The sequence below is a fragment of the Balearica regulorum genome, chromosome 2, assembly GCF_011004875.1.
Source record: "Balearica regulorum gibbericeps isolate bBalReg1 chromosome 2, bBalReg1.pri, whole genome shotgun sequence".
Lineage (NCBI taxonomy): Eukaryota > Metazoa > Chordata > Aves > Gruiformes > Gruidae > Balearica > Balearica regulorum.
This window is the reverse complement of record NC_046185.1, coordinates 58862-78759: the sequence shown is the minus strand read 5'-3', so window position 1 is coordinate 78759 and position 19898 is coordinate 58862. Positions and strand designations below refer to the sequence as shown.

Genomic DNA, 19898 nt, shown 5'->3' with positions numbered 1-19898 from the left:
CCAGGTTAAGGATCAGGGTGCCCGGGACTGTGCGGGTTTATTACAGGCACACAGCTGCGGTACTCAGCGTGATGGACTCGTAGGGTGAAGCGGCATGTGCCGCGGCGAGAAGGGGTCGGCGTCCTGAAACGGAGAGCGGAGGGGCTCGGGAATTCCAGTAACCGCAGTAATAACTCGTCTCCCGTCGCGTGCCGACAGGCACTTGCGTGGGTTTGTCTCCAAAGTGTTCCTATTTTCAGTAGTATGTGGGATGAGAGGCAGCGGTGCTTTATCTGCGTCGTGGATGTTGCTGAGTACGTGGCTAATTGCTCTCAGAAAGCGTTGCGTTCCCTGAAGAAATAAAACGTGAGCTCTCTGGGATTGCCTGGAGTGTGCGCTAAATGTCGGGGTCTCTTTTTGGTGGGATTCTTGACAGAAGTTTTGTTGAAAGACGTGTCTCCTTGCCTTGCTCGGCAGCGGAAAGGCAGGGCAAGGCGCTGTTCACTCATGGAATGGGACACTTGCCTGGGAATGAGGGCTGTTTGTCAGGACACGGTGGGGTTAATTTGGGACTCCTGGCTTAGTTCCAGCAATTTCAGCCTTCCTTCCTGCTGGCCTGCGCTGTCAGCCAACCGTCGGCACGAGTTGGTCTCACCAGAGCAGGCAAAGGTGGTTTTTTTCCCAAATGGCTCTGGGATGCGGCGGTGGACCCTGCTGTTCTCGGCCGTCAGGGTCGAGCTGCCGCTGGGGCAGGCAGCCGGTGGCCTGGCTCTGCTGTCCTGGGGAGAACGGGTCGGGTCCCTGGAGAGGACCCGTGCCGACAGGATCGGCGTAAGCCTCCGTCCAAATGTCTGTCGGTTTAAGGAAGGGTTTCTCATTCCACATAGGATTTTTGGGAAGAGATGGGTTGGAAAACAATACCGCAGTGACGGAGTGCTGGGTATTTAAGCAAACAAGGGTAACTTGTGCTAGTCTCTGCTTTCTCCCGTTCATATTTAGCCTGTTAAGCTTTTCTCCAATTATCTCCCCTTTGATTTCCAGACGGCTTTCGAAAGGTTGTCCACATTGAGCAGGGAGGATTGGTGAAGCCAGAGAAAGACGATACTGAATTCCAGCATCCGTACTTCATCCGAGGCCAGGAACATCTCCTGGAGAACATCAAGAGGAAAGTAACCAGCGTAAGTTTATACGACGGCTCTTGCTCTAGATAAACTGGTTAAAAAATGAGGGTTGGTCTGCAAAGCATCGCTGTGCTCTAGGGCTGATGGACATTGCTGGCGCTGGTTATGGTGTTATGCCGGCAACTCTGCTCGCCGTCTCTGCCCTCTCACCCAGGGCCAGGCTGCTCATCAGCTGGCTTCAGGTTCTGGTAGCCGTCCCTTTTGTTCCTGGGTCCTGGTCTCAGTGTTTTCAGCCTGAGGTTCATTATGGCGCTGCTGGAGACTTCCGCTCTCCCGCACCACCGACGGAGAACAGCCAGCACCCTGGCCTTGCAAACCAAACTGTTTCTGAGTTCAATCAAAAGGATCGCTGTGTTTTTCCTGGTTTTCTGAAGAAGTAGCATCTGTTTGAGTTTAGCTCGATGGAGGGAAGTTTGCTGTGTCCTCTGGAGAGATCGGAGAGCAATCGTACCTTTCAGTAGGAGGGAGAGCGATCACTAGCTGAGCTGCGGTCGTTACTTAAAATGCTTCAAGGAATGAAAAATACGTACGTGCAATGGGTGCGCGCACGGACCCATGAAGATAGGTCAGATGTAGCAGTGGAAGAAGGAGAAGGAAGGATAAGGTACCAAAATTATTTTATATGTGTTAACCCCCAGTATATCCCAAATACAAACTTACACATTTTCCCTTTAAACTCACAGATGTGCTGTACACCTGCCCCGTTTCTGTAAACTGCAGTACGTGTGCTGAAGGCACGGTGTAACAACACTTGGTATCAGGAGTTCCAGAAATGCTTACGAACTTTCCGGGCTAATTTATTAGTCCTGAAGTGTGGGCTGGAGAAGCATGCTTTTGTCATTCTTTTCCAAATATTAATCAAAGCAATGTGTAGAGAGCAGCTCGCTCTTCTGTCCACCCCAGGGTGCTCTCAAATAACCATAAGTGCCATTTTCACGGAGGCGTTTAGTTCCTCCAGACGCTTTCACAGTGGGCAAACGCGTTAGAAGGATGTAAGGAGATCTTAAAGATATATGACCTGCTGGCAAGTGGAGTGGGGAGAAGCTGCTATTGAGTAGGTGAGATGTGTTAACCCCCATAACGATTGGCAGGTTCATAGGCTTCTCACGTCGCGCGGCTCTCGTGAAACACGCCTGGGTGTCATTTCTCGTGAGTCTTTTATCAGAAAAATAAAATCGTCCGCTCAGAATCTTCTCCTCGGCTGCTTTACCTCTCGTAGTGGAAGCGATGAGGATGTCGAGCGACCGGCTGCTGCTCAGGGATCTCTGGAAGAGGCCGTTCCGCCTGCAGCCTTGCTGCAGTGAGCTCATTTGCCCTTTGCCTCCCAAGTTTCTTTCTCAGACCAGCTAATGACTTTCTTAATTGCTAAGACCAATAATCGGTTCACTGCACGCAGCAGAGGCTTTTGAAAGTGTGCGAGAAGAGTGTTTGTTTCCTATCGTCAGTGCAGATGAGCTCCCTGGTCTTTGTGGCCGCCAAGCGTTGGGTTGGTCATGGGTAAGAACGTCTGGGTCCGTCGCCCACCTGAAGGCTTGCGTAGGCAGACAGCTCCTGCACGGGCCTTTGCTTTACCTGAGCACTGTGTTTCTGACCCAAAAAGAGATTTATTGTTTTTATGGCTGCGGCAGAATTTGGTGTTTTCAAACAGCAGTATGCTTGCAGAAAACCTGCTCTGCAGACAGCTGGTTGGAGTCTCTTGACACAAGTGCAGCGGTTGGTCTAGAGAGGGGGGATGAATTATTTGCGGTATCAACTTTGAAGCTTAAATAACCATTTTGTAGGAAGGAAGCATCACTGACATCTCCCTTTCTGTCTCCAGGTGTCCAGTATAAAGAATGAGGATATAAAGGTTCGGCAAGACAACGTAACCAAGTTACTGACTGACATCCAGGTGATGAAAGGAAAGCAGGAGAGCATGGACTCCAAGCTGATAGCCATGAAGCAGTATGTATGTGGGGAGGGGATGCCAGAACACGCAAGAGAGTTTGCTCGGTGATTTCTTTCCTGGCCACGTTATTTTTAAGACCTCACCGTGGAGAAGGCTGGCTGCCTGTTGCTCGCTTTCTGTTCCAGCTTCCAGTTGGCGACGGAGCGCAGCCCGGGCTGTAAGAGCCTTTCAGCTGCGGGCAGGAAGGGGGTGGCGGAGGGACCTTCTGAACACAATTAAAACCCGTTAGAGACCTGGTGTTGCAGCAGCCAGACCCGTGACCCCAAACACAGTGTAAAGCTGCTTTGGAGTACGGCTCTGCTTTGAGGGATCGGTGGAAAGGCTGGGAAGACTTCAGGAACCACCTTCCCTGCCACGGGGGTTACAGTCTGGAATTGCAGTCCATGCGTGGTGCTGGGTTTTCCCCCGTGATTTGTTTTTTTCCTCCCGCGAAGCACAACTATTCTGTCTTGTCTTACACTGCGCTGGCGTACGCGAGTCCTTTGGGATAACGCCTGCTGTCCTTCGGTTCTAATCCTGTGCTCTTCCTCCAGGCTTTTGGCTTCTTACTCGCACCCGGTTAAATTCTCGCTGGATACCGCTCGCCTGGTGTTTGCTCTTGGGTTGGGAGGCAAAACGGGCGATCTTGAGTCCCGCTAATAAATACTTCCTGACCCTCCGAGGTGACCAGGGCACTGTTGCCCACCCTGATGTGACTTTTCCGCGTGGTGGTCATACAGAAGGACGTGATTAACGTCACTAACTGGAATCTTTAAGTGGTGCCCCCGGAACCGGCTGCCCTCCCGGACGCAGGGCCTGTGTAGAGTCTGCCAGCTGTGAGACCCGCGCTGAGGTTCTTCAGGTTGCCTTTGAGTGCAGATACCTGTCGAGGCCAATGAATGTGGCGGTGTCCAATTCCCTTAGGCACCATTATGATCTTGATTTAAAGCACTTTTTTTTTTTTTCCCTTGTTTACCTCTCCACCCTGTGGACTGAATCATACATCAGCGAAGTTTACGTTATGCCCAGCTGCTTCTTCATCTCTGCCGTTGTGTCTAAGGAATTAGGTTCTGGGTGTTGCGGAAAGCGGAGCCGGCAGCCCTCCGTTCCTGCTGGATGAAGCAGGAGAGCGGTGGGGAGAGTTCAAAGGGACAGTTTCACGGTGGAAAAATATTTCCTCCGCACTGTGTTCCAAAACATCCTTTTTCTTGGATTTCATTGCTCTGTCTTGTGCTTGCAGATCACTTCTCTAGCACCTCAGGTGTTCATGGGAGGGGAGAGAACCCGCTTCGTCTCCAAGGTCATTCTAGATGATTCTTTTCATCTTCCGTTTGCCCCAGGTACGAGGGCCCAGCCTTACATCTAGGCTGTGCTTCTCCTCGGGCTCTTTGCCCGTGAGAAAGAGCAGGAGATTGGCCTTCTAACCTGGTGGTAAATGGCGGCAGGGAAGGGAAGTCTTTGGAAGCTGTTTTGTCCGCTTGCCCGGAGAAACAATCAGCCGCCTAAAGCGATTAGTTTGCCGCTCGTTGCGATGCGCCGTGTCTTTCGGCAGCTCTGGTCCCAGCCGTTGTCACGACAAGTACGCGTGGGAGGCTGCACGCTTTTCTTCTGTCCGTTGCGGGAAGAATAAGCAAGATCAGGAGGCGTCTTTAAACCCAGCTGCCAGCCTCGTGCTCCCACCACGCGGTGCTCGTCCCAATTGCCGTGGCTTTTGCAGCCCTGTGGCATGGTTTAAGACGGTCCGGGCTCGTACCCCTGTATTAAGGATGAGAGCGTTCACAAATGCGTTATAGGTCTCTAGGCTGCGTTCTGGCTGCTCCGTCGGCTCTTGCTAAAGCAAACATTAGCATTATTAATTATAAATGGGCTGTAAACCACTAGGTGGAGTGCCTACAGCAGTACTTGGAGCTCTACTGGTAGCAGGGACCTGACAACCTCTCTTAAAGCAGCAAAGCTTCCCCGCTCCATTCAGGAAGATAGTTACTGACCAATTAATGAAAAAACGTGCCTTGCACTTTTTTGAAAGCTTCTCAGGTAAATAGGCTCCTGTAAGACTATCAAAATTAAACGATTTGTGTGAACTGTGACTGTTGTCACGTTGTTGCAACGGCCTCTAGGAGGTCTTCGTCTCGAGGCTGATGCCTGGAAGAAATGCAGTCCCAGCTGAGCCAGCCCAGCAGCCGCCTGCTCCCCAAAAGGGTGGCTGCCCTTCGCCGTATACCAGCTGCCGTTCACCGTATACCGGCTGCCCGTCGCCGTACCGGCCACCCTTCACCAATAGCACAGTAAGCCCTTCTTGGTCGGATATACTCCAATCTTTGGTCTTCTGCAGGTTCTCCTTATCGCTCGATAAAGACAGCTTTTGAGTCTGCGTTTCATTATCTTTAAGTTTTCCCGTCTCCATCGTTAGTACCGGGTCCCTGTACTGGGATCGCTCTTCCTTTTCTGGAGGGCTGGGTTTGCAAGGCATTTCTCACATCTTCGTTTTCTCAGGAACTTGTGACTAAAAATTCTCTTCTTGCTTCTTGAATATAATACATGCGATTCACTGAAGGTTTTAGTTCTGGATCTGTGGCGTACCTCAAAGCACCGTCTGGTTCTTACCATACCACTGTCGCTTGTTTTCTCAACAAGTTTTTTAAGTGTTCTTGAGGGCCTGCTGGTTTACCTCGGGTTGCATCTCCACAGTAGGGTTATTCCAGGTTCTTCTTCCCCTTCACCACACCAAGGTCAACCATCGACCTCCTCCAGCATCCGCGCAGCCAGCATCATTTCGTAGATGAGGTGGTGAGGATTAAGACCTTCAGCTTGTGCCTGCTGTGCTGCCGCTTCTCGGTGAATCACTGCAGCTGGCAGCAGCCAGAATCTTGGATTCCTGCCTGGACCGCTCCAAAAGTGCACAGAGGTCTCTGTTGCGAATTCTGTGGGAATAACGGCTTTTCATCCTCCAGTGTGGGGGTTTGAAATGGGTTAATGGCTCAATACAGGAACCGTTTGTATCTGCACGAGATGGAAGAGACTTCAGTCATGGTGCAGAACTTCCAGACAGACCTGCTGCTTCGTCGGCCGTTACTGCACCAAACGCCCGCTGGTTGTTGCTGCGCGGCCACCGGTGTGCGGGGGAACGGGGGAAAACAGCCCCGGTGAGACTGCGGCGGGCTCTGACTCGGCGAGGAGGAGGCCGGCTGTCAAAGGGACTCTGGCGCGTGTTGCTCTTTGAGGGAGAAGTTTAGCGAAGGTGAGTCCCTGAAGTTTTTCTGCACAGAAATACACAGCGGGGTTCAAGCTTCCTTCCGCCGGCCGTACACGCCTTAACTTCTAGAAACAACCACCAAGCGTTCAGTCACCAGTGCGGATTACCTGGAGTTATTTGTGTGAAGTGAACTTCAACGGAATGTCTTGAGGTTTTTTTCAACTGTGAGTTAGAAGCAGGTTAATTTTGTGTAAAACCAGGATTTTTGGTTTGGCTAAGTGCAAGATTCCTACAAATAAAGAGTGGTTTCTCTGAAAATGAGCTTGCAATGGGACCAAAAGATCCTGCTGCTTTTTTTTTTTTTTTTTCTGGATAGAAATGGTTATACCTAGGGGATCTCAGTTCCGTTTGGCTTTGTGGTCTGACCACAACAAGAGGAGTGTGTCTGGGTCTCGTGTCAGCAGTGTACAAATGCCGAATCATTGCGCAAACCTCAGCCACAGAAACATGAATGGCCAAAGGGATAGAAAACTTGCTGAGCAACGAGTGACCGGAGTCGTGGTCAACAGCTCGATGTCCGAGTGGAGACCAGTGACGAGTGGTGTTCCTCAGGGGTCGGTACTGGGACCAGCGCTGTTTGACATCTTTGTCGGTGACATGGACAGTGGGATCGAGCGCACCCTCAGCAAGTTTGCCGATGACACCGAGCTGCGTGCTGCGGTCAGCACGCCGGAGGGAAGGGATGCCGTCCAGAGGGACCTGGGCAGGTTGGAGAGGTGGGACCGTGTGAACCTCATGAAGTCCAACAGGTCCAAGGGCAAGGTCCTGCACGTGGGTCAGGGCAATCCCAGCACAGCTCCAGGCTGGGCAGGGAACGGATGGAGAGCAGCCCTGGGGAGAAGGACTTGGGGTGCTGGGGGACGAGAAGCTCAGCACGACCCAGCAATGTGCGCTGGCAGCCCAGAAAGCCACCCGTGTCCTGATATTACGTGATGGGAGGCAGCAATCCTTCCCTGTGAGGGTGCTGAGGCCCTGGCACAGGGTGCCCAGAGAAGCTGTGGCTGCCCCTGGCTCCCTGGCAGTGTTCCAGGCCAGGTTGGATGGGGCTTTGGGCAAGCTGGGCTAGTGGAGGGTGTCCCTGCCCATGGCAGGGGTGGCACTGGGTGGGCTGTGGGGTCCCTGCCCACCCAAACCACTCCAGGGTTCTTTACTGAGAAAGGGAGGGGAACAAACGCTGGTGTGCACCTCTGGAGGTAACTCCAGCCTGAGCCACAGCCTTGAGCGTTTCTCGTGCGGTAACAGAGATGAAAATTGATAAAATCAGACCAGCAACGAAGTCTGTGCTCTGAAGTGAAAAGAAGTGTTTGACTAACGGGCAGAAGACGGTGGCTGATTGCTTCACCACTGAAGATGCGAATTCAAGTTTCTCCGTTTCAGCCGCAGCTGCAGGACCCGAGCAGGACCCAGCCCACGCGAGTGCTGTGCCTTCTGCGTGACAGACCTCCGCGGTGTTCCGGGGGCTTGAAAACCTGATGCCACAAAGTGTGTTCTGGGGAGGCTGCAGTGTCTGTGTCCTGCTGGCGCTCTTCTCCTTCCCCCTCGCCGATGCGCCTGGCCCTGTCATACAGATTTTTGAGGAATCCAATTCCAGGAGTTCTGTCCCCGTCGAAGCGGGTACGTTAGTAGGCACCAAGCTGAGCTGATGGTAAATGGGGCTTTGTCCTCTGTGTTGAACTTGGATCTGAGGAGACTCGCTCCGCCGTCGAGGAGACCCACGCTCTGGAGTCGCTCCGGTGCAGTTCCGCTGGCTTCGGATTTGGGACACCAGCGGAAAGGGGGTTGTTCCCATTGCACAGGGGTGGTGAAAGAAGGTCTGTACTCTGGCTCTTCTTCATCTGCCCCATCATACTCCTCCAACAAAGGGCTCCGATGTCCGACCAGGGCTGAGCACGGAAGGGTTCCATCTGCCTCGTGCGTCTGGCGAGAAATCCCACCTGGTTTGTGTTCCCGACCCAGCGGCAGTCATCTCCAAAGGGATGAGGGTACAAGGAGCAAAAAGCTCTTTCTCAGTGCCTGCAGTGCTCTGGTCTTAATTCTTTTTTTTTTTCCTGTCTAAAGGTGCGTTTTGAATTGGGGGAAGCAGGTCCACTTTCGCTAAACACACCAGCTGTAATTGATATTACGCTGCTTGGTTGGCATAAAACCCCAGGTGTACGGTCACGGCTTGTCTTCTATCGAAGCAAGATCTTTGGAGCGTATTGAAAATGCATGTGGGTGAAGGCAGCAGAGGGAAAGTTGTTCTGAGGGGTTTTACTGGTCTGAATTGGATATCGTCTGTGGCACGTCCAATAAATGTTCATAGGAAATGTCTTTTTATTGCACAGCTGTGACCAAACCTTCGCAAATCTTCTCCCGTTGACTCAGCTCGAAAAATCTGCCTGAAAGGCTCCGGAATACAATCAGACGCATCTCCACTGTCATACAATAACGTGCGTCTGGATGATTTGCCATCGGTCTCTAGCACTGGCAGCGAATGATGGAAAGTAGAGAAACTGAACTTTGGATATGAAAATATTTATTCTTCCCTGTCAGCAGCTCCTTCAGCAGGACTGGATAGTGCTCCCGGGGGGCTGAGGCTTTGCGAGCGCGGACGTCGCTTCCCCGGAGCACGGGGGAATCTCACCTGGTGCGGTTTGGTTAATCTGCACCTCTCTGCTCCTAGTTTGACTTATTTGGGGGGGGGTTGTTAGTTTTAGGGTGGGTTTTTTTGCTTCTCCTGGAACACAGAAGTCCCTTGTCATCTTCCAGGTGTTTTATGGGCCTCTGGAGATTTTGATCATCTTTTTAAGAAACAAGGCAGGCAAGCTACAGGCGAAACAAGCGTCTGAAACGGCCGTGAGGTTTAGGGAGATGTTCATGCTCTTCGTGGTCTCCTGCCTTCCTGGCTTTCGGAGCTAAGGGTCGCATCGCATCGTGATTTCTTTGTCCTTCCAGTTACCTCTTGGAGAAAGCTGTGCAAAAAGAGCCCATCTTCTCGTTGCGGGGAGCAGGAGGCCCGAGGCTCCCTTGCCTCTTGCTGACGAACCAGGGAGTCGCCTTTCGTTCTGGCACCGCAGCCGCGGCGGAGCTGAAGGGGGTCTGGCGTCGGGGGTGAACGCGCGTCACTGGGCTTGGTTATGCTCCTCTCCTATTCTCAGCTGCTTTTTTCAGCGAGTTAACCATCCCAAAATTACTTCTTTCGCCGCTTCTTTTTTTGTTGTTCCCTGTTTACTGTGAAGTGAAATTTATCGGAGCGTGCGAAGACGACCCCTTCGGGCATTTCTGTGTAGATTAAACCAGTCACAGCGAGGCCGTGGATTTTGGGTTCGGTTTTGTACTCGGCTTCCCGCAGCGTGTTCTGACGCATCCCTTTCGCTGTCCTGTTCTCTAAGCCGCGGTGTCTCGGGCGAGTCTGACGCGGCAGCGATTCCTCGGAAGCGTCACCGCGCAGGCTGGCGTCCCTGCAGCCTGGCTCGCGTGGACACGCTCTCTTTCCCTCCAGGGTCCGTGTAATTACTGCCCAGTTTAAGCATAATTACTTAACACCTTCTCTAATTGATGTTTGGGCCGTGCGTTGGAAAGCATTGCTTTTTACCCTGCAGCACCGTGTTTTATCGGGGCTGAGCTTTGCTACAACAGTTACTAACCGGCTGACCGTAGTAAAGTCATCTTGATATGAAACTTAAACGTTTAATTTACCCACAGCCGGTCCGCTTGTTCTCACATGAGAAGTTTTGTGTTAAAAGCGTTACTGTTAGTATCTTTTCTTATTTTAAAATTGGAAAGTCATCGGAAAGCACCGCCGGAGAAAGGATAGGGACCCCAGCTCCAGCGGTGGGGAACGGCATCTGCTTGAACTCCATCCCTTTGAGCAGCGAGTGGTTATTAATTACACTAAAATTTGAGCAGGTTACTGACTGCAGTTTCTTTTGGCGTCTGTTCTGCTTTCTTAGCTTCTGAAGCAGTGACTCATCTGAGCCAAATGTTTTCTTCTGGGCTTTTTAACCTGGAGCTGTTTAGATTTTAGACTGACAATTGCAATTAAAGCTGCTCTCGCAGCGCCGCACTGTCAGGTACTCGGCAACCTTTTAACTGGATATCGTGTTCTTTCCCAGCTCCAGATCTGCCGGTGTCTCTCTGTAACTCCTCGTCCCTGGTGACCCGCCGGGGCTCGGTAAGGACAGCCGTTTAGCTTAACCTTCGGCGCGGTAGCACGCTTCTCTGGTAGGACTGTAAACCGCTCGGGAAGACAATGCTTGGACTTCTTGTCATCCGTACGTCTCTGCCGTGGCATAGAACGGCAGATAACGGCGCTCGCTGCATCCGTGGCATTGCCCTGGAAAAGCCTCGCAGTAATTACTAAGGTTACGAGGATAACGAAGCGAGCCTGGACGCTGGCTGCGTCAGGAGAGTGGGGAAACCAAACCAGCGCTCGCAATGGAGACGTCGTCTCTTGATTTGGAAATATTTGTGCGGGCGAGTTCTTTTGCAGGGAGGAAGGAGATGTCCCGCCTGCCTGCCTGCCCGCGCCTGCCTCTCCAGCGGCCGTGGCGCTCGCTGCTCCCCTGCCCGCGGCTTCTCCTACTGCCCTCGTGCAAAGCGCGGGGCAGGAAGGTGAGACGGGGAGGCTGTCACTTCCCCGTGATTCATCAGCTCTGCTCGACTCCGGCGGGAGCCCAAGTGTATCCGTAAGTTTAATTTTAAACAGATTGTTGAAAGCAGCGAGCTAGCCGTGGTGTCTGCACCTGTTTTTATCGGTTTTCTCCATGTCTCCTTCAGGGATTGCGTTCGCTTTGGCTCAGCGCGTGAAGCTCTGCCGTGGGACGCTGAGAGCACTTCCTCCCGGCCAGACTCTGTTTACAAGGCCCTGCCGCTTTTACAAGGCCCCAGTTGCTAACAGAATTTAAAAGTTAAAATTTCTCTTGACAAAAATAAATCTAAACAGACACAAGAACTTGGCCTTTTGCAGTATAATTCCTCTTCACCAGAATTAGTTTACCGTATGCAAACCCCCCGTAAATCATACCAAATAATTTTGACCCGTGTAGCTTGCTTTATGGTTTCAGGGTTCCAAAAGCAACATATATATTATCGTTTGACACTGACCTAAGGGGATAGAGTTTGCATTAGAACATTTGTTGAAAAGATCGAATCCATCAGCGTTAGGTGAGAGAAAAGCTGAGCTAGGACATAACGAAGCCAACTAGGTGATATCCAAGTTTAGTCACCGACTCAGAAAAGCCTCATTAACAGACGCCCTCCCACCTTCGGGGAGCGAGGCGCTCTGGTTAAAATCCGCTTAGAATCGTCTGGGAGATGAGGAACTGCGTGGCTTTTAGTCCTAGACACGAATTAGGCAGAACTTTGCAGCCCTGTTTCTCTCCTCACCTTCCCTCAATAGCTCTGAGGGCGCAACGTGTTTTGTTCTGCATCTCTGTTCTGCCTGTCTGTCCCGGCGTGGAAAAAATGAGGCCCGGTCTATACGGAAAAGACAAAATTTGTAAGGTGATCGTCTGTGAACTTGCTGGCCGGGTGTTTTCTGTGGTTTACACCATGGTTTATGGGTCCGTCGTACCTCGTGTCCTGTCCCTGCAGCCCGGCCCAGCGGCGCGAGGTGTTTTGGGGCAGGAGGGGACGTGGTCTCCTAAGCCGGAACAGGAATTTCTGTGCTGCTCTTTGAGCTTGCGCTGCAGGTTCCTGCACCTGTACATTTGAACCAAGGTCTGACTTTTTAGTTTCTGTACACGTCAGCTAACAGGCAAACTTGACCTTTACCTCTAAGTAGCACCCAGTAGCGATCCGAGGTACTTCAGAGACCCCTTGGCTCCCGTGCGGAGTAGGTACCGTACGATAAAACCACAAACACGATTTTCTTCTCAGTGAAAACCTGTTTCTCTTCCTTAGGCAGCCGGTGCTCCTGCCCAGAGCTGGGGAGCAGGAAGGAAACCGACTGGGAGATCCAGTCCGTGGTAAGAGAGGCAGCCCGCGTGTCATCCTGCCCCAAACCTTAGGAAACCCCAGGAAAGTGTGTCGGGCGGTCAGCTTTCTGCACCTCTGGGTGGTTTGGTCACCCTGCAAAGCCGCCCAGAGCAGGTTGGAGGCTTCCTCTGCTGCTCGCGGGCAAAAAAAGGGAAGGGATCGTGCGCTGTCAGCAAACAACCGAGGCTGTGCCTTTGCTGTCTGCAGCCAGGGTGGCCAAACCTCTTTATCAAAAGAGTCTTCTGGAGGCAGTAGTGATCTATGTTCTCCCGTGAACCAGCTCTGCCTGCTGGAATCGGAACGAGATGAAGGAGCAGCTTGTCCTCAGGGGCCTCATCCCCGTGCAGCTGAGCAGGCAGGGATGGATGTCTGTCTGCATAGAAAGAGCCGTTTTCCTTTGTGCGCCGTGCGGGGCCGGGCAGCTGGACAGCATCTGTGTGTTCCTGCTCAAGAGCCTGCGTCCTCCTCCGTGGTGTTCTGCCTGTTATTAACTGGCTGTTTCCTACTGAAAGAAGTGGTATTAGGATTGATTACAGCGCTGTTGCCGAGAACCTGTATCGAGCAGTTTTGGGGGGGGGACCTCAACTTCTCAGGTCACTGGGACCCGTCTGGAAATAACAAATTACAATTTTACTTTGTTGCTGAATTTCCTTTTCAAAATATGTGAGAATGCAGCGAGCGGAGTTAAGCGATGATGTACTCCTGGTTCGGATTTGGAAATGAGACATCACTGTCAAGGCGCTGGTTCCTTGTCGAGCTGCAGTAAATCTCGAAGCATGGCGATGTCTTGGTCAGGGGGTTCGTGCTCCAGAGGCTCCCCACACTCAGGGGTGGGATTGCGGGAGCGTTTGAGAACGCTTGTGCTTGAAGTGGTCTCCTCTAGCAGCTACGCTCTGTTAATAGGGTTTCCATCGTCCCGTTTCCTCGTGTGCTGCAGAAATCTAAGGAAACCATTTCCTCTGGCTTCAGCCCCGCCAGAGCCCCCGTTCCTGGGATGTGCATGGAGGAAGGACCAGCCGCTACCGCCAACGGTGCCCGGCCTTGCTTGGGGCGAGGAGGTGGAGGTGATGGTGACAGCCCCCCCCCGAGGTGATGGTGACAGCCCCCCCAGTCTGCTGCTCTTTTTGCTTTCACTAAGCAACAAAATCAAGGTTTGCCTTTATGCAGGTATGCTGTCCACGTCGTCAGCTGGAGCATCCGCCGCTTCAGAAGGGAGGTGGCCAGAGCTTTTGCAGTGCGGGGGAAATGAGGCTCCTAGAACTCGGTTACCATTAGGCCCGATTTTATGGAAAGGAGACTGCGTGTGCGTAATGAAACATTTTCCCAGGAGCCAGAAAGGAAAAGGCTACCTGCCTGCCTGGAGCCGGCCGCTCGCAGCAAGGCTGCGGCGCTGCTGGAGGAAGGGCCGGGTTTCTGCCGCGTGTCCCTGACTGCACGCGTGCTGTTCTTGGGTTTTGCGCTCGCTGCTTGAGTTTTGTTGGCTGAACTCTGGCTCTTCCAGCCTTGCGCCGAGGCTGTGGTCCGTGCTTTTATGACCTCTCAGTTGGACGACTGTAATGTGTTGGTTTATGGCCTTCCTGTGCAAAGGTTGCGCAGGCTCCAGCTGCTCGGAGATGGGGCCAAAGCACTAAGCCTCCTGCCGTGGCCTCCGCGTGTCGGGCTGGTCCCGGGGGACCTGGGCTGGCTCAGAGTCAAACATCAGCTTGATCTTAAAATTGCTTTGATGGCTTATAATGCCGAGTATAATGTGGGATCTGCGTGGTTTTATCTACGCGGCTGGTTTTTACGAGCTTAGTCACTGCTTGAGATCATCTGAAGTCAGTTTTATTGGTCATTCCAAACCATAGGTTGAAGACCTGTGCAGTACTCGTTTTTCAGCGCAGCCGTCTAAATCTGAAATTAATTCCCCCCCGTAGCCTGACATACTGATGTTAAAATAACTCAGCCCAACTGGCATCTCTTAGCCCTGGTTGCAGTGTAAGCTGCTTTCTGGCAGGTTGGGGTATTGGCGCTGGATTTTTATCCTTTCCACTGCCGGCTCTTCTCTCCGGTGCCTGTAGCTGGACGGCACGCGCAGGCGTCTTACCAGCGATGGAGGCACTGGCTTTCGGCAGCAGGTTCCCGCTGTCTCTCTGGTTGCCTCTTGCACGGCGCTCTGATCTTCTCTGTGCCTCCTCCTCGCTAATTTGCTTTTTCGGAGTATTCTGGAGGAAGAAGAGCTTTTTGGAGTCTTCTGGGAACCTTTCTCCCTTTCTGAGACCGTGCCCCAGACCGTACGCTGGGGCTGGCCAGAGCAGGAGGAGTAGGTTGCTTCGCCGTTCAGCATCCTTCCCCTCACGTCATCACTAAAGGAGCAGTAAGCTGCTCTGGTTTTCTCTTGATCCTGTACTTTTTCAGAAGAAAAGCAGAGAATGGTTAGAAACTCCATTCATTTTCCTCTGTCCATACTCGTCTGAAATGGTTCAGAACAACGTATTGAACGAGGCAGATTCTGCTGGCTCGCTAGGAAGAGGAGAAATAGCGCGGTGTTAAATAAAATCGGTTTGGATGTCTGGTTTACATATAGATTTTGCCCGTAACGCCATACATGGCGTTCCCGCTGCCGTGGCTGAAGTTCACTGGTCGTCTTACGACCCTGAATACTTTGGTCAGAAGCGTCGCTCAGCCCTGCGCTCAGGATTGAAGAGAATCTCCCTGGTACTGACAACGTTTGGTCGTCCTGAACTGATTTTTCTGGATCAGCTCTTCAAAAAAAGCTTCATGTGGTGTAAGAACCACCCTGCTCGTAGCTGGCTTAGTCCGAGAGCCGGTGGCCATTTAAAGGAACGTGACAGGATCCCGAGGTACAAACAGGGTTTTTAATTGATCCGTGAGCGCATTTGGACAGACAGTTCATCTTTATTGACACAGGCTCCTCCTCTGGTTGCATGAGCCGGTGCTACCTGAATATTCTGTTGTGGTGAAAATTATTTTTAAAGGTGAGTTAATACCAAATCAGCCCGTCCACCTCTGGGAGACCCCAGGCTGTTGCTTGGAGTAACCTGCCATGCTCAGGACCATCCATCTGGCACCGTTCTGAAAAGATCCACCGATTTCTGCAGCTCTGGAGAACGGCGGCGTTGCCTCTGTTGCGCTTTGTGGCCCAGACCAAGATTTCTTTGCTGGAGGTTCTGAAGATATCCCGTGTAAGACGGGTTGTTCTCCCTAGGACAGAGGTTCTCCTGAATGGTCTGCAGGCTGTCACCCAGGTCTTTTGAGACGTTTTGCTTGAAAATGGAGATAAAATCCTCACTGGGCAGTGATGGAAACTATTGCTCTGCAGCAAGAGTCTTCATGGCTTTCTCTTAGAGTCCTCCAGTGAGACCTCGCGGATGACTTGCATCTGTTTGCCTGTCGGTCGTACGACGGACAGGTTTGACATCAGCATTTCTCTGAACATTCTGCTGATTTCTGCAGAATTAGGGAATTCAAAGCATGAGGCAGTTAAGGGTACGACAGATTTACCGGTCAGATATTTAGCTGCTGAAACTCTTGGACAACAACGGATGTGTAGGGAAGGAATGTTGGCGTCGGGGCGAGGAGAAGAGTTGTTGCCTCACACGGTGAGCTCCAGCGCTTCGAAGGCGACTGTGGCCGTGTTTCGTAGGTTCTGGTGTTCCTCTCATATGTTAGTTTATCTGTTTGTGGATGCAGGTTGTGAGTTCTGCAGCGAAACTGCCTTGTGCAGTAAAAATACTCTCCTTCAAACCTTAACGTTGGGAGACGTATGATGTCGGCGACAGCGATGACAACAGGGGATGGTCACGGTGATACTGGTGTGCTGTGGGTGCACTGGTGGTAGCACTTGTTCTTTCCCTGGCCGCCTTTACCATTGACTTCTTCATACGATTGACTGATGAGGGAGGCAGAAGAGGGGTTTTGTCTCTATAATCAAAGGATGTTGTCATTACCTGAACTCCCCCCATAATTATGTAGCTGCCTATGTATAGATTTTTAGTTCTCAAGCTAGCAGCCTAATAACACAGCCTCTTGCTGTGCGGTACTAGTTTTTTACGTCATACTGCTCTAAGAAAAGTCAACACTGTTTCCCGCAACAGAGCAGAGGCAGCTAAAACTCTTGAAATTGTTGTCTCTGTGCCTGTTGAAAAAGTGGAAAGTGATAAACTGGGAAGAGGCAGTTTTTGGGGACCGCTGAATGTCTCGGTACTTAGAAGAATCTACAAAAGACGTGAACATTTGTGGCTGCAAAGAGAAGCTGAAGTTTGTGAACCTCACTTAAACCACAGTCAGCTGTGTCCTTCTCCGTGAAAGGAACACAAGGTTTGTCTCGTTAAGAGAAAGGAGCAGAGTAAGTTTTTTCCATCCTCCTGGAGAGAAGCTCTCGGACCTGCTTCACCCCGTGCAGGTGGCGGCACGCCGACGCCTTCAGCCTGCGGCTGCAGGTCCCTCTGTCCTCACCGTTCTCTCTTGGTTACTGCGGGATGGGCTCGGCGGCGTCTCCTAGGAACTCTGCTACGGCCGGTGTCCTCCGGCGTGGGCTAGCACCGAGGGGGTGCAGTCATAGCGTCGTAGAATCATGGAAGCGTTGGGGCTGGAAAAGCCCCTTGAGGTGAGGGATCCAACCGCTGCCCCAGCCCTGCCCAGCCCACCACTAACCCATGTCCCCAAGCACCACATCGACGCGGCTTTTCAATCCCCCCCGGGACGGTGACTCCACCGCTGCCCTGGGCAGCCTGTTCCAGCGCTTGGCAGCCCTGGGGGTGAAGGAATGTTTCCTGAGCTCCCGTCTGAACCTCCCGCGGCACAACTGGAGGCCGTTTCCTCCCGTCCTGTTCCAGTTCCCCCACCAGACTTGTGCTCCAGACCCTTCCCCGCTCCGTTGCCCTTCTCTGGCCCCGCTCCAGCACCTCCATGTCCTTCTGGCAGCGAGGGGCCCAAAGCTGAACCCAGTTTTTGAGGTGCGGCCCCGCCAGTGCCAGTACCGGGGGACGGTCACTTCCCTGGGCCTGCTGGCCGCACTGTCTCTGACACGAGCCAGGATGCTGCTGGCCACCGTGGCCACCTGGGCACGCTGCCGGCTCCAGCCACTCTTCCCCAGCCCGGTGCAATGCCTGGGGTTGTTGTCCCCCAAGCGCAGGAGCCGGCACTGAGCCTTGGTGAACCTCGTACCGTTGGTCCATCGCTCCAGCCTGGCCAGACCCCTCCGTGGTCGGGCTCTCACGGGGCTTGGCGTCCCCTTGCTGGGACGGGGCAGACCCACGCCTGAACTTCTCAACGTACCCTTGCTCACAGTCCTTGAAATTCGGCTTCCTATCCTCTTTTGTTGCGTTCCGTCTGAGTGCAGGACACGTTCGCGAGGACACTTTGACGTCAGGCAGCAGAGACGAAAGCTTTAACCGGCCCCGGGCTAACCCTGACGGCGATCCTCCTGTCCTCCCTGTCCTGGACGTGCAGCGGAAAACCACCTGCACCATCCCCAGACCTGCACGGCTTCAACGCGTGCCTTGGCGTAAGAGAGAGGAGGGTCCCCGGCGGGGGGACAGGGTGGCTTTTCAGTGGCAATGCCAGCTCAGGTGTGGGAAAACTGAAACTAAGTACTCTGAGAAAGCGAGGGGACCGGCAGCTCTCTGAGCCTGTGGTCCGAAAACCCTGGTTGCTGCAGTAGTGGAAGCTGTGGGTACCAACAGACCGCGAAACCGGGTAAGGGAAGAAGTGGAAAGACAGGGAAATCACTTTTACTGGGAAGGCCAGGCGGCCTTGCCTTCTTGCTCTCTCCTCGGATTGCTGAGAAGCAAGAAAACCGTGCGTGTCTGTGCTGGCCTCTCCGTGGCTGGGCTTGGTTTGCATCCCTGTTTAGTCGGCAGAATGCGGGCGGGCTCTCTTGGGGGGCGCAGTCGGTGATACTCCCTCTTCCTGAGCTATTTCCAGGCTCTAAAGTAAGAGCCATTTGCAGCTATTTCACTCTTTTCCAAGAGTGAATCCCTCCCAAAGTTTATACCTGCTGGAGATTAAAGATTGATGGTGCTCGAGCCGGGATTCAAAACAGCTTTTTAGTCTCGTAGCTGATTTAGTGCGAACTGAGACACGGCTGCTTCCTTCCGCCGGACAACTGGTATTACAGGGGATGAACGTCGCTGCCCGGGGCCCCATCCTGCTCACCCCACCGCGAGCTCTGCCTTGCTAGTCCGGCTTGCCCTAAGCTCTGCCTCTGCCCCTTCCCTGGGGGGGTACCGTACCTCGGGGCACCTGAACCCTGCCCTCCCAAGCTGGCCCGCGTCCTCCGGCGCATCTTCCGCGGGTAGCGTGGATGGCAGCACAGTCCCTGAAGCCAGGAGCTGACAGCTCAGGTATTGATCTTAAAAAAAAAAATAAAAATAGCTGAAACAGTTCGAGCAAAGAGGAATAGTTTGCAAGACGCCGCAGGAAAGGTCTGCGTCGGGATTTAACTGCAGACAGTTAAACTAAGGACTTAAAAATTACAAGGTGTCGAATCAGAGGTCCCGATCTTCCAGCTCCGTTTTATTTCTGACGAGACCGTTCGCAGAGGGCAGGGGGAAAGGAGCAAGGGGAGCAAGGCGAGCACGTAGCGCCGCTCTCCCGAGCAATCTCCTGGCACCAGCGCTGTGGGTTAGGGGCTTCCTGAGATGCAGGCGATGCCCTGGACTTAATGGTCCTCAGTAGATTTGTTTTTCTTTGTGTGATTTTGTCCGATGACTCCTGGGATCCGGCAGCAGAGGTCTGCATCTTAATTACGTGGTGTCTGGAGAACCGTGTCCCTTTGTTTGTACTGAATCTGCCAGCTGCTGACTTCAGCTGATATCCCTGGCCTCAAATCAGAAGGGAGAGGGAACAGTTGCTGCCTGTTCGCCTCCGCTTTGTCTTTTGACTCCGCTGCTGTGGGGCACCGGGTCGGTGCTTTACAGAACCTCTCATTTATCGTGTCACGGTCGTCTCTCTCTGAGCAGCAGAGAGAACCCATACTATGCCCAAATGAAGATCTTTGTCCATTTATTTATTTTTTTTCAAGCAAATACGGAGGTAGCAGGACCCTTCAGATTGATCGGTTTGCAGATTAAAATACAGTTTTATTTTCTATACGCTTTTATCTGAAGTACTCGAACATCTACGTACTGCGTGATGAAGGAATCCGCTGCTTGCCGCAACGCCACTTCAAAATAAATTCCGTGGCGTGAGATAAATATACTGTAGGACGGAAAAAAGCTCAAATACAAACTCTGCGGGCATCAAGTGTGTTCACACACGGTCACAATCACATGCTGCAGTTGAAAATCCTGTCCTTTCCAGCGTGAGTCTCTAGGGTTCAAACCTCCGGAGCAGGAGGTTTAAAAAACTTGAATTGAGGGGTTTTTCCTACGCGTGCTCTTGGTGAGTCTGTACGGTGCACAGCTGCCGGCTTCTTTCTGCACCGAGTGCTGCAGTTTACCTGCAGAGAGGATGAGAGAAGATAACTCTCGTGTAGCTGCCTGGTTCTAAAAGCCTGGGTTTCAGAAAAATGCCAATTGGCAGCACAGCCCCGATGAGAGCGTGACAGCTTGCAAGACTGCATTTTCTTTAAATTGCAAAATATTGGATACCAAAA

The 19898-nt window shown here is 52.5% G+C and overlaps 2 protein-coding genes across 4 annotated transcripts in view; both read left to right on the top strand.

Moving 5' to 3' along the window:
* The window catches only part of LOC142600269 (casein kinase II subunit alpha-like), a 170977-nt gene that overhangs the window by 92585 nt on the left and 58494 nt on the right, over positions 1-19898 (top strand). The gene's annotated exons all lie outside the window — the stretch shown is intronic.
* The window catches only part of HSF1 (heat shock transcription factor 1), a 66870-nt gene that overhangs the window by 23298 nt on the left and 23674 nt on the right, over positions 1-19898 (top strand). For all 3 annotated transcript variants that reach the window (XM_075743017.1, XM_075743015.1, XM_075743014.1), the window contains exons 3-4: positions 1021-1157; positions 2980-3104. In XM_075743017.1, the coding sequence (XP_075599132.1) occupies positions 1021-1157; positions 2980-3104 (262 nt within the window). The remainder of the gene's footprint in view (positions 1-1020; positions 1158-2979; positions 3105-19898) is intronic.